The sequence below is a fragment of the Biomphalaria glabrata genome, chromosome 6 (genome assembly GCF_947242115.1).
Source record: "Biomphalaria glabrata chromosome 6, xgBioGlab47.1, whole genome shotgun sequence".
In the NCBI taxonomy this organism is placed as follows: Eukaryota; Metazoa; Mollusca; class Gastropoda; family Planorbidae; genus Biomphalaria; species Biomphalaria glabrata.
The window spans coordinates 33,502,221-33,520,409 of NC_074716.1; the positions used below are offsets into that span (position 1 = coordinate 33,502,221).

The following is an 18,189-nucleotide window of genomic DNA, read 5'->3' on the forward strand; positions in this document are numbered from 1 at the left end:
ATTTTTCAGTATAAGAGTCATAATTGAGATGAGTTCTAAACTCAAATAACGTTTTCATAGTCGCCTTTTCCCAACCTTTACTCAATCTGATATTTTTCTAGCTAAATAAATTTGGGACTATAACTCACAATTTATGCTAGAGTTTTCTTGAATACTATTTATCGAATAAGTTTTTTTTCGGCGGCGATCCTCAAAGCAAAAATCTAAATACGTGGGGTATCCTATCTTTTCAAGGAACAAATCGGTTTTATTTGCAATGTATTATGGGTCTATAAATTCAAATTAGAATATTTTTCAAGTACAACATTATTCGAAAGGTCGTTTTTTAATAGTATGAATAATGAGCTTCAGCTCAGGAGAATACGTTTCTGCAGTGAAGAATGCAAGAAAACGCTTTTGGCGTCGGGGCTTCGCCCCGAACTCCATTTATGAGTAATGAGTTGTAGATGTCAGGAGAATGCGTTTCTGCAGAGAAGAATGCAAGAAAACGCTTTTGGCGTCGGGGCTTCGCCCCAAACTTTATTTATGGGTAATGTGTTGTAGATGTCAGGAGAATGCGTTTCTGCAATGAAGAATGCAAGAAAACGCTTTTGGCGTCGGGGCTTCGCCCCGAACTCCATTGATGAATGATGAGCTGTACTTGTCAGGAGAATGCGTTTCTGCAGTGAAAAAAGCAAGAAAACGCTTATGGCGTCGGGGCTTCGCCCCGAACTTCACCAGAGAACCTTATAGCGCTGCCCCAGTTGTTTTGTTTTTCGCCGAAGGTTGAGAAATGCTGCTTTTATATATGCAGCATATTTACATATATATATATATATATATATATATATATATATATATATATATATATATATATATATACATATATATGTGTGTGTCTGTGTGTGTGTGTGTGTGTGTGTGTGTGCGCGCGCGCTGTATGCACGTTTATGCGTAGGGTTAGGGTTTACAGGGCGTTAGGGTTAGGGTTTGGAAAAAAAATCGTCCCCCCCCCCACTCCAAAGTTCTGGATCCGCTAGTGATTCACAGTCATATCTTAGCTAAGCATTCACAGTCATAACTTAGCTAAGCATTCACAGTCATAACTTAGCTAAGCATTCACAGTCATATCTTGGCTAAACATTCACAGTCATATCTTAGTTAAGCATTCACAGTCATAACTTGGCTAAGCATTCACAGTCATATCTTGGCTAAACATTCACAGTCATATCTTAGTTAAGCATTCACAGTCATAACTTGGCTAAGCATTCACAGTCATATCTTGGCTAAGCATTCACAGTCATATCTTAGTTAAGCATTCACAGTCATAACTTGGCTAAGCATTCACAGTCATAACTTGGCTAAGCATTCACAGTCAGAACTTAGCTTTGTTTTATTAGCGGTCTGATGCAACGACTACTTTTTTCTTTTCTGATAGCGAAATATTCAATTTTTAAAATCAACTATGCATGTTTTTTTTTTTACAAAAATACACCATTTTTACAACTATTCACTATTAATAGTACTAAACACGCGAGGCTATTTAGTAACGAGGATGGCTAGTCACCATATTTTTAACACATTTATACAAACTATTTTAAAAGGGGAAAAAATCTATTTAGTATGCATACAAATTAAACATAATTGAGCACAACAATTGTAAGTAGTTTTTCATATTATCGCTTGTACTGCCGCGCACTGTATATACTTCTATTTATAGTCAAGGTCGTATGGCTAACTTTATGAAATATTGGTGCGACTAGTACTAGTGTTTGGTAATGTAAGTTTATCTTATATTGAAAACCATTTATGGGGTAAAATATAGGTCTCTACATTTGAGAATCATCGCTGTGACTTGATACACTTTTCTACTTTTTGAGATTCGGCAATACAGCCCTGTATATTGTCATGGGTAGATACTTACAGACTATTTAGAACTATTGGTGTGGCTTGTTTGCTCCTTTGTTCTAGAATCTTTCAACGGGTGGAAGAATAAATGAATTATAGGACGGCCTACTTCTGAAATGATCCAATCAAAAACTCTCTGACTCATGCATTCACCAGAACACAGCAGGTTCCACAATGTTCCAATCGTGACAATCTAACCCAAAATTTATTGTTCCCACAGAAAACTAACAACATTAAAATCAGAGTTGTATCCCTTGTGACGCGCGTGACAACATTTACCTTATCAGACAGCAATATCAACGTGGCTGCCAGGACCCAGAGTTTAACAGACAGCAATATCAACAAAGCTGCCAGGACCCAGAGTTTATCAGCCCCTAAGTGTCCCGTGCCAGTCATACTTGTAGACATAAAAACAGATGAAATGCTAAACCAAGGCAATGTTTCCTTTCAATTCACCCCCCCCCCAGACACACATACACACACACCCCCTTCCGGACCGTTATGTGACACCGCAAACTCTGCTCTTGTCTAACAAAAACCCAGATAACCCCAAGAGTAAAGTCTTGACGCCAGCAGTTTCTATAATAAAGACAGCTGGCATGTCGCATTCAGTAGGAAGTCAGAGAGAGGCTGAAACTGAAACTGAAACTGAAACTGTTTCTCTGGAATATACACAGTTCAAATCTAAATAGTGCTGCATATTTGTCTGTCTGTCTGTCTATCTATCTATCTATCTATCTATCTATCTATCTATCTATCTATCTATCTGCTTGTCTGTTAGTTTGTGTATCTGTTCTTGATTGAAGATTAAAATCTCTTTTACCTGTATATCAAGATATTTGCTAAAGCTAAACGCCTTGGTTACTTGGTCAGTCTCATATCTTCCTTTCGCTTATTCTTGTGAGTCTATTACCTAAGAGTCACAAGTACTACTTACTATCTATTTACTAGTTTCATTTCAATCTAAATAGTGCCTGTTAGAGTTTGTCGCACGTGTACTCTGTTTTAACCATAACGTAACCATCGTGGCATGAGCTCTATTTTTCTAAGTGTGTTTGTGTTTCCAAGGTGACGGTAAGGAGTTCAGTTGGCCGCCTTCAGTTCAGTTGGCCGCCTTCAGTTCAGTTTGCTGCATTCTGTTCAGTTGGCTGCCTTCAGTTCAGTTGGCTGCCTTCAGTTCAGTTGGCTGCCTTCAGTTCAGTTGTTGCCTTCAGTTCAGTTGTTGCCTTCAGTTCAGTTGTTGCCTTCAGTTCAGTTGTTGCCTTCAGTTCAGTTGTTGCCTTCAGTTCAGTTGTTGCATTCAGTTCAGTTGTTGCCTTTAGTTCAGTTGTTGCCTTCAGTTCAGTTGTTGCCTTCAGTTCAGTTGTTGCATTCAGTTCAGTTGTTGCCTTCAGTTCAGTTGTTGCATTCAGTTCAGTTGTTGCCTTTAGTTCAGTTGTTGCCTTCAGTTCAGTTGTTGCCTTCAGTTCAGTTGTTGCCTTCAGTTCCGATGACTGCCTTCAGTTCAGTTGTTGCCTTCAGTTCAGTTGTTGCCTTCAGTTCAGTTGTTGCCTTCAGTTCAGTTGGCCGCCTTCAGTTCAGTTGGCCGCCTTCAGTTCCGATGACTGCCTTCAGTTCAGTTGTTGCCTTCAGTTCTGTTGGCCGCCTTCAGTTCCGATGACTGCCTTCAGTTCAGTTGTTGCCTTCAGTTCAGTTGTTGCCTTCAGTTCAGTTGGCTGCCTTCAGTTCCGATGACTGCCTTCAGTTCAGTTGGCCGCCTTCAGTTCCGATGACTGCCTTCAGTTCAGTTGTTGCCTTCAGTTCTGTTGGCTGCCTTCAGTTCAGTTGGCACATACTCATCAGAAAAAATATAAATAATTAGCTTGGCTTGGTAGCAGTCAAATCTTGGCTAATCATTCACAGCACTGGCGGATCCAGGGGGGGGGGACGAACTTCAGTATAGGACTCACACAATTTGTATACGAATTTATTACTTATGTTAAAAATATATACTAATTATTTATATTTCAACCTATTTTTAGATTATTTCGCCCCCCCCCCCTCTAGTATGTTGGCCGATTTGGTGGGGTCGGGAGGGGGCGATGGTATCAATCCCGCCCCCCCCCTTAACTTTCGAGTGGGGGGGGGCGGTCCAATTTATTGGTAGAAATCACAGCCTGCTAACAAAATCAATTAAATATCTATATCCTTGTAACTTGTTATTGATATTTTAACCGATCTTTATATTATGTCGTTCCCTGTTTGCCGATTGGTGGGGAGAGGGGACGAATACCTCTTCTGCCCTTCCCACCTAAACCCTTTGAGTGGGGGGGGGCGGTCCGTTTTTATTGAGAAATCATAGTTTGTTAACAAAATTAGTTGAATTAATATATAAATTTTATATTATGTCGCTCCCTTTCTGGTATTTTGGCCGATTCGGTGGGGTGAGGGGGGGGGCGATTGCATGTACTGCCCTCCCCACTCTAGCCCTCTGAGTGCTGGGGGGGGGCGGTCCTATTTTTGTGGAGAATCATAGTTTGTGAATAAAATTAGTTGAATATCTATATAATATAAACTACGTATTGATATGTGACCCATTGTAAATATGTCGTACCACACTCTAATCTCAAATTGTATCATTAGTAAATTTAAATGAAAAAGGGTTGTACCAGGTGGGAGGGGCGATACATGCAATCGCATTTCCCCCATCGGACAAATCAATACTTTTTCTTTTTGTATTATAGTTAAGAAATTACAAAATTAAAAAAATCTGTCACTAATATAATTTATATATACTATAAATTAAATTCTTATATCGAGTTGCCCCACCCCTATTCTTTAATGCCAAATGCAATCTTTAGCAGAAATTAGTAAAGGAGTGAGGATTAATCGTTTTCACTCTACCGCCATTCCCATTTCCAGACAGAGTTTTTGTAATTTCACATGAAGTTATCATAAGTATTTTAAGAAAGACTTTGCATTGGAAAAGTTAGAATTCAAACGAAATTTTTCAGTATAAGAGTCATAATTGAGATGAGTTCTAAACTCAAATAACGTTTTCATAGTCGCCTTTTCCCAACCTTTACTCAATCTGATATTTTTCTAGCTAAATAAATTTGGGACTATAACTCACAATTTATGCTAGAGTTTTCTTGAATACTATTTATCGAATAAGTTTTTTTTCGGCGGCGATCCTCAAAGCAAAAATCTAAATACGTGGGGTATCCTATCTTTTCAAGGAACAAATCGGTTTTATTTGCAATGTATTATGGGTCTATAAATTCAAATTAGAATATTTTTCAAGTACAACATTATTCGAAAGGTCGTTTTTTAATAGTATGAATAATGAGCTTCAGCTCAGGAGAATACGTTTCTGCAGTGAAGAATGCAAGAAAACGCTTTTGGCGTCGGGGCTTCGCCCCGAACTCCATTTATGAGTAATGAGTTGTAGATGTCAGGAGAATGCGTTTCTGCAGAGAAGAATGCAAGAAAACGCTTTTGGCGTCGGGGCTTCGCCCCAAACTTTATTTATGGGTAATGTGTTGTAGATGTCAGGAGAATGCGTTTCTGCAATGAAGAATGCAAGAAAACGCTTTTGGCGTCGGGGCTTCGCCCCGAACTCCATTGATGAATGATGAGCTGTACTTGTCAGGAGAATGCGTTTCTGCAGTGAAAAAAGCAAGAAAACGCTTATGGCGTCGGGGCTTCGCCCCGAACTTCACCAGAGAACCTTATAGCGCTGCCCCAGTTGTTTTGTTTTTCGCCGAAGGTTGAGAAATGCTGCTTTTATATATGCAGCATATTTACATATATATATATATATATATATATATATATATATATATATATATATATATATATACATATATATGTGTGTGTCTGTGTGTGTGTGTGTGTGTGTGTGTGTGCGCGCGCGCTGTATGCACGTTTATGCGTAGGGTTAGGGTTTACAGGGCGTTAGGGTTAGGGTTTGGAAAAAAAATCGTCCCCCCCCCCACTCCAAAGTTCTGGATCCGCTAGTGATTCACAGTCATATCTTAGCTAAGCATTCACAGTCATAACTTAGCTAAGCATTCACAGTCATAACTTAGCTAAGCATTCACAGTCATATCTTGGCTAAACATTCACAGTCATATCTTAGTTAAGCATTCACAGTCATAACTTGGCTAAGCATTCACAGTCATATCTTGGCTAAACATTCACAGTCATATCTTAGTTAAGCATTCACAGTCATAACTTGGCTAAGCATTCACAGTCATATCTTGGCTAAGCATTCACAGTCATATCTTAGTTAAGCATTCACAGTCATAACTTGGCTAAGCATTCACAGTCATAACTTGGCTAAGCATTCACAGTCAGAACTTAGCTTTGTTTTATTAGCGGTCTGATGCAACGACTACTTTTTTCTTTTCTGATAGCGAAATATTCAATTTTTAAAATCAACTATGCATGTTTTTTTTTTTACAAAAATACACCATTTTTACAACTATTCACTATTAATAGTACTAAACACGCGAGGCTATTTAGTAACGAGGATGGCTAGTCACCATATTTTTAACACATTTATACAAACTATTTTAAAAGGGGAAAAAATCTATTTAGTATGCATACAAATTAAACATAATTGAGCACAACAATTGTAAGTAGTTTTTCATATTATCGCTTGTACTGCCGCGCACTGTATATACTTCTATTTATAGTCAAGGTCGTATGGCTAACTTTATGAAATATTGGTGCGACTAGTACTAGTGTTTGGTAATGTAAGTTTATCTTATATTGAAAACCATTTATGGGGTAAAATATAGGTCTCTACATTTGAGAATCATCGCTGTGACTTGATACACTTTTCTACTTTTTGAGATTCGGCAATACAGCCCTGTATATTGTCATGGGTAGATACTTACAGACTATTTAGAACTATTGGTGTGGCTTGTTTGCTCCTTTGTTCTAGAATCTTTCAACGGGTGGAAGAATAAATGAATTATAGGACGGCCTACTTCTGAAATGATCCAATCAAAAACTCTCTGACTCATGCATTCACCAGAACACAGCAGGTTCCACAATGTTCCAATCGTGACAATCTAACCCAAAATTTATTGTTCCCACAGAAAACTAACAACATTAAAATCAGAGTTGTATCCCTTGTGACGCGCGTGACAACATTTACCTTATCAGACAGCAATATCAACGTGGCTGCCAGGACCCAGAGTTTAACAGACAGCAATATCAACAAAGCTGCCAGGACCCAGAGTTTATCAGCCCCTAAGTGTCCCGTGCCAGTCATACTTGTAGACATAAAAACAGATGAAATGCTAAACCAAGGCAATGTTTCCTTTCAATTCACCCCCCCCCCAGACACACATACACACACACCCCCTTCCGGACCGTTATGTGACACCGCAAACTCTGCTCTTGTCTAACAAAAACCCAGATAACCCCAAGAGTAAAGTCTTGACGCCAGCAGTTTCTATAATAAAGACAGCTGGCATGTCGCATTCAGTAGGAAGTCAGAGAGAGGCTGAAACTGAAACTGAAACTGAAACTGAAACTGTTTCTCTGGAATATACACAGTTCAAATCTAAATAGTGCTGCATATTTGTCTGTCTGTCTGTCTATCTATCTATCTATCTATCTATCTATCTATCTGCTTGTCTGTTAGTTTGTGTATCTGTTCTTGATTGAAGATTAAAATCTCTTTTACCTGTATATCAAGATATTTGCTAAAGCTAAACGCCTTGGTTACTTGGTCAGTCTCATATCTTCCTTTCGCTTATTCTTGTGAGTCTATTACCTAAGAGTCACAAGTACTACTTACTATCTATTTACTAGTTTCATTTCAATCTAAATAGTGCCTGTTAGAGTTTGTCGCACGTGTACTCTGTTTTAACCATAACGTAACCATCGTGGCATGAGCTCTATTTTTCTAAGTGTGTTTGTGTTTCCAAGGTGACGGTAAGGAGAGGCTCAACGATTGGTTGACGGTGCAATACAGAATGATGAAACCACACTAGGGTCTTCTGGCGCTATTCCAATGTGACCTATTGATTAGTTAGGGAGACGCCTCGAAGATGTCATAGAGTTAAGACTTGTATTTGTTGAGAAATTTTGTTTAAAATATTTTAACTTCTAATTAGTATTTATACTTTATCTCAAGTTGAATCTGTACCAATTGTAAATAGGCCTACACGTTATGCTCAGTTTTTATTCACATAAGAAGTTTGTTCAAGTTAGTTCAAGTTCTACAATAAAAACAATATAAATCGTCTACATCAGTCTAGCTGTACTGCCTGGCGATACATTCGAACGACCTACAACAGACCTTAGCGTGGAAGCACTTCTGATTAAAGTCAAACCAATACATGTTGTTTTTTTTGTGTTAATTATTTCAACCACAAAGACAAAAATTTTCGATATTTATGCAGATAAAAAAAAAGTCAAACAAGTTTTAAAACCAAGCTCTTCAAAATACTTCAGTTAACAAGAGAAGCACTCGCTGACAGGTGTCTAGCCGCAGTGCAAACAAGTTTTTGAAGTTTCTCTTGATTGCTAAGAATTACCCAGCACTCAAACAAAACTTCCAAGTTATATATTCATTGTTTAAAGGCATTGGTATAAACGTCTTAGATATATATAAATATATGCACACCATGGGTGTAGCCATGGGGTGGGGGGTTTGGGGATCGGAATTTTTTTGCTTTGATTTTGTTTATTTTAGGTGAGATTTTAATACTAAACCATCACATGTCCCAGCACAGCCAAGGGTTTTTGAGTTTAAAACCCCTTACCAGTGGGTTTTGAGTTTAAAACCCCTACCAGAGGGTTTTGAATTTAAAACCCCTTACCAGGGGGTTTTGAGTTTAAACCCCCCTACCAGGGGTTTTAGTAGTTAAATCCCCCTCTTCTATAAAACAAAACCAAAAAAATGCAAACGACAATTCCCAAATTCCAAGAGCACAGTTAAGGATGATTTTTTATTTTAAAACCCCCTCCAAAATTTACGATAAACCCCCTCTTCAATATAAAAAAAGCAAATTACACACTCAAAATTTTAAAGGGGTTTTGAGTTTACCCTTTCAATATAAAAAAAAGGAAAACACTCTAAAATCTATGAGCGTTGCCAAAGGGGTTTTGAATTTAAACCCCCCGCCAGCGGGGTTTGAAGCTAAAATATACATTTTCAATGTGAAAAAAAAAGCAAATTACGCACTCAATATGCTACGAGCGTTGCCAAAAGGGGTTTTGAGATTAAACCTCCCATCAGAAGGGTTTGATGCTAAAAAATACCACTTCAATATTAAAAAAAAAACAAATTACACACTAAAATTATTTGAGCGTAGCCAAGCCTATGTGGGATTTTGAGTTTAAAACCGTCTCCTACAAATGGCTTTTTTTTTTAAGTTTAAAAATCCCTCCAGATGGTTTTGAGTTTAAAATCCCTTTACAGAGATTTTTAAGGTCGAAAACCTCTATCTTCAATATTATTCTAAAGCAGGGGTGGGCAACCTTTTTGTATCGAGGGCCGCATTTTAAAAAATTTGGGAATGGCGGGCCGCATATGTATATACAACTTAGAAAGATACTCTAGCTAACTGTATAGAATGTCTTTAATTCATATTTACACTGTATTATATTCACGTTTCTGTTTTTTTTCCACACTCCACGTTAAGGAATTACATCACTAGTTAGCAATTTTTGAAATAAATTTTTGATTTTTTTAAAATCACTGTTGTCTTTTTATATTACAATATCTCCACAAATATACAGTTGTACTTAATGTGCAGTATTCTACTTTTTACACTTGTGCATATTGTTCCGGATCTGTGGAACTAGCTTACTAGTTGCTACCCTTTTGACTGCTATCAAATTACAATCACTCAAAATCGACCATTAATTATACTGTTTTAGTTTCCACAAAAAAAAAATGCTTGTTTACTGAATCGGACAATATATGTTCCGGAAGTTGAATGTCGGGAAGAGTGAAACTTGCCCTTGTGGAGTATCACCAGAGAATGCTAACCATCTCCTTCAGTGGTGCATACTAAATCAAGAGACCCAAACAAGACTCTGGCCCCAAAACCCTCCTATAGAACCAAAACTATTCGGAGAACTACCTGATCTGGAAACCATTGCGCGGTCCATCTCAGGTATAGGACTACTGATCTGAACCCTCCAACATGTAAAATGAGAACAAAGAAGAAGAAGAACACTAATAGTGTGAACAGCAGCAAAGTTTTTAGAAGTGTTGACATACAGCTTCTGGCACCCGTGGAGGTACTGACTGGAACTTCTCTTTGCTTGGATGTATGTCCTCTGGAGCTGAATCAGCTTCTGTGCTAAATGGTGAGCTGATGGTATTGAAAACTGGTTCTTGACGTCTTAAAATTTTCTTTGATAAATTGCACAATTAAGGAATCTAAATGAGTGTTGTACTTTTAATCATTTCACTAGAAACAGTTTTACCTTTCAGCTAAGGGCAATGACAAAACATGTTTTCTTTTGCTTGCTTGTAGAAATAGGAAGGCTTGTTTGAAAAGATTTAACATGCATTTACATTTCATATGCAAAAAAAAAAACTACAAAAAAACCTTTGCAAAGGTAATTATGAAACACATTATTTCTGTCTTCCACTCTTCATTACAAATATTGGTAACAAAGTCACAGTCAATGTCCTTCAAGTAACATAACAGTTTCTTCCTGGAAATTTTATAGCGTTCTCATTTGTCTTGCCCATGCTAAGCTAGCGAATACATTGGATTACTTTGTTTCTAAATCTGAACTATCTGTGGTTAACACCCCTAACTCTAGTGAGTGTTAATTGCCACTGCGCATTAATCAATAGTAATGTTGAAATTTTATGCAAAATTTCCTGTTTAGAGTTTATGGTTGGGATATTTTTTTAATAAAAAACAAACAAAAAAAAACAAACTATTTTACTCAGTCAAAGCTCGAGTTCCATCAGCTGTTACACTTGCCGTCTTGTTCCAAGTATACCCAACACTCAACACAGTTCTTCATAGCATTGAATAAATACTGATCAGAGATTGTGTCTTGAATTGAATGTATTGATATATAGCCAATAAGCATAATCTTCGTTTACTTGAAACTTTTTATAATAGACAGTTTCAATACTTTATATAGATATTATTTTAAATATATTTGCATTTTTATATGTATATACTGTGGGTTTACCTGATTTCTGTAGGTGTCGGCGGGCCGCATAAAACACTCCGGCGGGCCGCATGTGGCCGCGGTCCGTAATTTGCCCACCCCTGTTCTAAAGCAAACTACAGTTACCGAATTCTATGACTGTAGTTAAATGGGGTTTGAATTAAAATCAACTCCTTTGATTTTTAGTTTTGCGATAAAACTTCCCTTTTCGATATAAAATCTAAAGCAAACCACAGTCACCTAATTCCAAGAGAGTATTCAAGAGAGGTTACACATTTTTACAAGTGGCTGGGCTCCGTTGATAAAGTGCAGTGAGGGTTAGGGTTAGTCATCTGCGAAATTGAAAAACATTAAATGTAGCTCAACAAAGATGGCAAAGACAGATTTTAGGAGTCAGTTATCGGGTCTAAATCAAGGAAATCCATTCCGAACTGGGAGTCAACCCCTTAGTAAGATTGTGACAGAGCGTCGCATGAGGTTTGCGGGACATTTTATCCGACAAAATGAATTACGCATAATAAGAGTTGCGATGACATCCTATTAAGTACAACTTGGCGCCATACATTCATGGAGGTCCTCAGAGCAGGTGGGAAGAGGCTTCAGACATTTCAAGTGACAGATTTTTGTGGAAACAGCTTGACGGCAAATGCGCCGAACGGCGTGGGAGGGTCTAAGTCAGTAAGAAAAGCACATTAGGTTTTTGAACTAAAAGTTTTTAATAGCAGGATAGCTGGGGTAGCGCTATTAGGAGCTCCTAGCGCTCTCCCAGACACCCTTGCTGGCAATGGCGGGGAGTCTAAAATTTTCCCACTAACTCCAGGAAGAAATTCTAGGGCACAATAAACGTCTTCCGAAAATATGAAGGGTGAGAATGTAATGAAGATTATGTACACACACACCCACACACATACATATATAAAAATATATTTCTTTTGCGGGTGGGGGCGGGGGGAAATACACACACACACACACATACATTGCTGGCAATGGCGGGGTGTGGTGAAATAGTTGCTATTTGTTTATGTTTGTGTAACGTCGTGAGAATGTGTTCACAACTTGATTTAGTGTGCTACAGTCCAAGTCTCTTTCGTCAGTTCATGTGTCGTTCTAGTTTAATAAAGCCTTGTTTTAGGTTACTCTTCAGTGTTCCTTTATTTCTTATTACAATTTATTAAACTAGAAATTTTCAATTCCATGGATCTATGTGCCTCACGTATCTTTTTTGGATTTTCGTTCAACACTATTCTCAGTCTGTAAGTAAAAGTAGTAATACAAATGGAACGTCTATTTAGGCCAAAAGAGCTAGACATAGAGCCTAGCTCGCCATCGGCTGCCGAGAAGTGGCTGCACTGGCTGAGAACATTTGAGAATTTCATCTCCTCAGTCTCTCATTGCGAGATTGACAAAAAGAAATTACTAGAAAACTACGTTTCTTCGAGCGTATTTCAGTACATAAGTGAGTGTACAACGTTCGAAGAATCAATCAAAGTTCTACAAAATGTCTACGTGAAGCCTAAAAGCGAAATTTTTGCACGGCACATGATAACTCTTTGTCGACAAGAGAACGGACAAACCGTTGACTCCTTCCTACTTAAGCTTAAAAGTATGGCCAAAGACTGTGACTTCAAAGCTGTCACCGCTGAAGAACACAGAGATATCTTTGTAAGAGACGCCTTCATTACTGGACTGGCTTCAAACAGCATAAGGCTGCGACTCTTAGAGAAATCTACTCTAACTCTACAGTGCGCCTATGAAGAGGCAAGACAACTTGAATATGCCCATAACCATGCCATGGCGTATAACATCTGCTCTGAAACTCCCTGTGGAGCTAGCGCCGACGAGGAGAGCCTTTCTCCAATGACAAAAGTAGAACACGAGGTGAGTGCGGCGACTAGTAAAAGATGTTTCTTTTGTGGAAACAGCCCACATCAACGCTTTAGATGTCCGGCCCGTGACGCTACATGCAACTTGTGCGGTAAGAGGGGCCATTTCCAGAAAGTCTGTAAATCGACCAGACAGACACTCAAATCTACAACCTCAGCCATAGTGAAAGCAGATGATGACACGTCTCGGACTACAACCGTTGGATCTTCCTGGGCATCGACACCAGCGTCCGGTCTTACTAAATCTACTATTTCAATACTCGTCAATGGAGTACCATTGAAGGCTCTCGTAGATACGGGGAGCAGTGAAAGCTATATATCTTCTTCAATTGCTAAAAGGTACAAATGGAAATTAGAAACGTCCAGAAACAGAATCTACATGGCCTCTACACATCTTTCTCGCACTACTCACGGCCATATTTTCGCTAAAATAAAGTACAAAGATGAACAATATGAAAGTGTTAAGCTCTCACTACTAGATGGACTAGTATCTGATGTAATCTTAGGGCTAGATTTCATCAGCCAGCACGAAAAACTGATGATCCCATTTGAAGGAAAACGAAGCACTCTCCAGGTCTGTACGCTGAAAGCTGCACGAGTTGAAGCCCCTCGCCTCTTCGCTAATCTGGCTCCTAACTGCCATCCCATAGCCACTAAATCTAGAAAATATTCTATGCCTGACTCCAAATTCATTCAAACTGAAATCAAGAGACTTCTATCTGACAAAATTATTGAGCCTTCCACGTCCCCGTGGCGAGCCCAGATAATTGTAACAACGAATGAAAGGCACAAAAAGAGAATGGTTATCGACTATAGCCAAACCATCAATCGATTCACTTACCTCGACGCGTATCCCGTGCCAAAAGTGGATGAACTGGTGCAGGAAATATCTAAATACTCAATGTACAGTACATTTGACCTCAAAAGCGCTTACCACCAGATACCTATCAGGGATGATGAAAAGCAGTACACGGCGTTCGAGGCTGGCGGAAAGCTTTATCAGTTTTGCCGCATTCCTTTTGGAGTGACAAACGGAGTCGCCGCATTTCAAAGGACGATCAACACAATAATTGAGGAGGCAGGGCTACAGGACACGTTCGCTTACGTGGATAACGTTACCATCTGCGGACTTGACTCCATTAGCCACGACGAGAATCTACAGAGATTTCTCAATGCCGCTAAAAAGTACGGTATCACCTTCAACAATGATAAAAGTGCTATTGCGACTAATAAAGTATGCCTCCTAGGCTTCGAAATCTCACAAGGGCAATTAAGACCAGACCCCGAAAGATTTCAAGCATTGAGAAACCTACCTCCACCACAAGACATGAAATCACAAAAGCGGGTGATTGGACTACTGTCCTATTATTCTCAATGGATCCCAAATTTCTCCAACAAGATCCATTTATTGGTGAACAACAAAGCCTTTCCTCCCCCTGAACAAGTACAACAAGCTTTTAAACAGCTAAAACACGAACTTGAAAACGCTGCTGTGTCGACGATAGACTACAATCGACCACTAACAGTCGAAACAGATGCCTCTGACATTGCGATTGCCGCCACTCTTAATCAAGACGGCCGTCCTGTCGCCTTCTTTTCAAGAACACTCACTAATAGTGAACGCAGACACTCAGCAGTGGAAAAGGAAGCATACGCTATCGTAGAAGCTCTGAGAAAATGGCAACATTACCTTATCAGTAGACCCTTCACATTGGTTACAGATCAACGCTCAGTGTCTTTTATGTTTGACCAGCAGAACAAGGGCAAGATCAAAAACGAAAAGATTCAAAGATGGCGACTGGAGCTTAGTTGTTTCCAATATGACGTCGTATATCGACCCGGGAAACAAAACGCTGCGGCGGATACCTTTTCAAGGAACCACTTTGCGTCAGCAATGACTGGAGAAGACCTCAAACTGTTACACAACAACCTCTGTCACCCAGGGGTCACGAGACTCCTCCATTTCGTTCGGACCAAGAACTTACCTTTTTCCTGCGAGGACGTCCGCAAAGTGGTAAACCAATGTAAAACTTGCGCTGAACTGAAGCCTAGATTCTTCAAACAGTTTTCAGGCACCCTCATCAAAGCTACCCAACCATTTCAGAGAGTAAGCATTGATTTTAAGGGGCCACTCCCATCTGGTACTCACAATAAATACTTATTAACAATGGTGGATGAGTACTCACGCTTCCCATTTGCCTACCCATGTCCCGATATGTCCTCATCCACTGTCATAAAGTGTTTAAATCAGCTGTTTTCCTTTGTTGGGATGCCAGAGTACGTCCATTCTGACAGAGGTACGTCCTTTATGTCGAGGGAGGTGCAATCCTTTCTGCACGAGAGGGGAATAGCTACAAGTAGAACAACCGCCTTTAATCCCTCAGGCAACGGACAAATTGAACGACTAAACAAAACTCTATGGAACGCTGTTACTTTAGCACTGAAAGACCTCGATCTCCCGATCTCGAGATGGGAGCTTGTCTTGAACCAGGCCCTATACTCGATTAGATCATTACTATCTACGGCAACAAACGAAACTCCACATGAGAGAGTTTTCCGGTTCAACCGAAAATCCTCCTTCGGGATATCTATCCCCACTTGGCTATCTAGCCCAGGTAGAGTGTTGCTGAGAAGAGAGAACCGATCTTCAAAGTATGATCCTCTCACGGAGGAAGTCGAATTGCTGATGTGCAACCCCCAATATGCTGTCGTACGGTTGCCCAGCGGTAAAGAGGAGACGGTCTCTCTAAGACGCTTGGCTCCCACCCCCTCCCCATCCACAACAACAAGTGAACCTTCGTTCTTCCCTCAGGGTGAGGATAATGAATATCCTCCAGAAACTCAAAACACGGAAGTACCAGTCAACACCCCTACGGTGATACAAGAAAGGAAAGAACCCCTGGTAGGCTCTGAGGACCTCCGAGCGCTTCCTCTTGAAAATACCCCACTTGACGCTCAGGAACTCACTAGTGACTCCCAAACTGTAGAACAGGATAGTCAACCCCGTTACAACTTGAGAGAGAGAAGAACCAGACCGAACTATAGAGTCTAGAGTTGTTCCTTTATTGCACTACATATGTTCTACATAAACTGGCATTGTTTATCTCTTGCTACTGATATTAGAGTTTACTTTTCACTTACTTACGTACATGTCTACTTACTTCACTATTTGTTAATATTTAAAACAGAAACTAGTAATTGTTTATAAGTCATACAACAGATACTGGTTTTTAGGTTTCTTTGCATCACCATTCACTATTGTTTACAAGAGAAATTAATATTTCGACACTATTTATTGATCTATTGTATTACAGGCACTGGCATTCTCTTTTATTTATGCTATTGGCCTACTATATTACTATACTTGCTATTTTAATTCTAGGCGGGGTGAATGTGGTGAAATAGTTGCTATTTGTTTATGTTTGTGTAACGTCGTGAGAATGTGTTCACAACTTGATTTAGTGTGCTACAGTCCAAGTCTCTTTCGTCAGTTCATGTGTCGTTCTAGTTTAATAAAGCCTTGTTTTAGGTTACTCTTCAGTGTTCCTTTATTTCTTAAATTTAAGTCTAAAATTTTCCCACTAACTCCAGGAAGAAATTCTAGGGCACAATAAACGTCTTCCGAAAATATGAAGGGTGAGAATGTAATGAAGATTATGTACACACACACCCACACAATACATATATAAAAATATATTTCTTTTGCGGGTGGGGGCGGGGGGAAATACACACACACACACATACATACATACATATATATATATATATATATATATATATATATATATATATATATATATATATTAGTGCGGACCTTGAATCATAGTGTAGGTTCTACTTCATCTTGATCTCCTTCTTGGTTTGTTTCATTGAAATCATGAGCCAAAAAAAATGTAGACCTATCAATGTTTGACTCTTTTATTTTTTATTTGTAATGTAAGTGTCACTGCCAGTATTACAAGTAAACCTCAGTTCTTGTAAAGTGTAGCCTATAAGAACAACATGGTTGTTATTGAAACTGTTTCTTTACTCTAGAGTTTGTATCATTCATTTAGAACGCACGTTATACATGGTACTTGAGGCAAACTTGACGAGGACACTTCAACAGTGTGTAGTTGAGAGTCATTCTACAAACCAATGATGTTAATACTTGCTTGAGACTTTCTGAATATCAAAGCCAAGGGAAGCTATTCAATTTATAAACCTCTCAGAACTGTTGGAGACATTCCGACACGTGAGTTCAAATACTCAAGAAATGTGTGCTCACACTTTGAACAATAAATGAAATTAACTTTAAAAAAAATCGAAACATGTTTTTTTTAACTTTATTTTTTATCAGAAGTTTGAATTAAAGTTCAAAGAACATTTTGTATGCAAAGCATAAATTACATGTAGTAATTTATACGGATATTGAAGAAATCGTATGTGAAACGGATTTGTTGAAGAAGATAAATTTGTCTTTGTATTTTATTAATTCTATACGGAGTACAAAATTACGATCAAATTAACTTACGAGCCTTGCGTGTAGCTAAGTCATTAAGTATATCATGAAAACTCTATTTCGTACACAGATCACATAAGAATTACCAAATTGTTCAATCTTTCTTCGTGAATTGTTGACTTCAAGTTATTTTTGATTATTTTGAGGCGCGAGAAGCTTCTTTCAACGGATGTCACAGTTACAGGTATTGTTTAAAATATTATGAGTGCAAAAAGTAGTTCAGGAAAGCAGTGTATCTTTCAGTAGTGGACAGGTAGGCTAAAAATTCTACCCAGATTTGGCGATTTTAAGACTAAGACTAAGACTGCTTTATTGATCATTACGGAAATTTGTTGCAATATGCCTTAGAGATTCCATTTCATTTGCTGAATCTCGCCCACATATATCTGTTGTCTGGTCAGTTGATGACGTCAATGCTTGCTCGAGGCTCAATAAACTTTCGTGTGTCTGCAGCTTCATGACAAGAATCCTAAATAGATTGTGGTTTGATTTCAGTTGTTCAAATCTCTGCTACAAGGATTGAATTAAAGTGTCCACAATTCTAGTAAAACAATGTATTCTGTAGTCCTTCATCATTTCCAGGTGTGAAGTTTTCCATAGATTTATCATACTGCCTTTCCTTTGACAATTGGCTGTTGTTAAGATCATCAATAGTGCTAGATGTTACAATCAAACTTGATGTCAAGATGTCACGTTGAAGCACAATCAATGGTCGTAATTGCCGAGGATTCAGAAATAGTCAGTTGATAAGATGATCACCTAGAAGCTGCT

The 18,189-nt window shown here is 38.7% G+C and overlaps 1 protein-coding gene across 1 annotated transcript; it reads left to right on the forward strand.

Annotated features, from left to right (window-relative positions):
* Positions 1 to 12,109: 12,109 nt before the first annotated feature.
* Positions 12,110 to 17,941, forward strand: LOC129926866 (uncharacterized). The gene is made up of 2 exons (XM_056033334.1): positions 12,110 to 15,053; positions 17,767 to 17,941. Exons 1-2 carry the CDS (start codon positions 12,310 to 12,312, stop codon positions 17,939 to 17,941), a joined length of 2,919 nt encoding a protein of 972 aa, XP_055889309.1. The 5' UTR covers positions 12,110 to 12,309.
* The last annotated feature ends 248 nt before the right edge of the window (positions 17,942 to 18,189 follow it).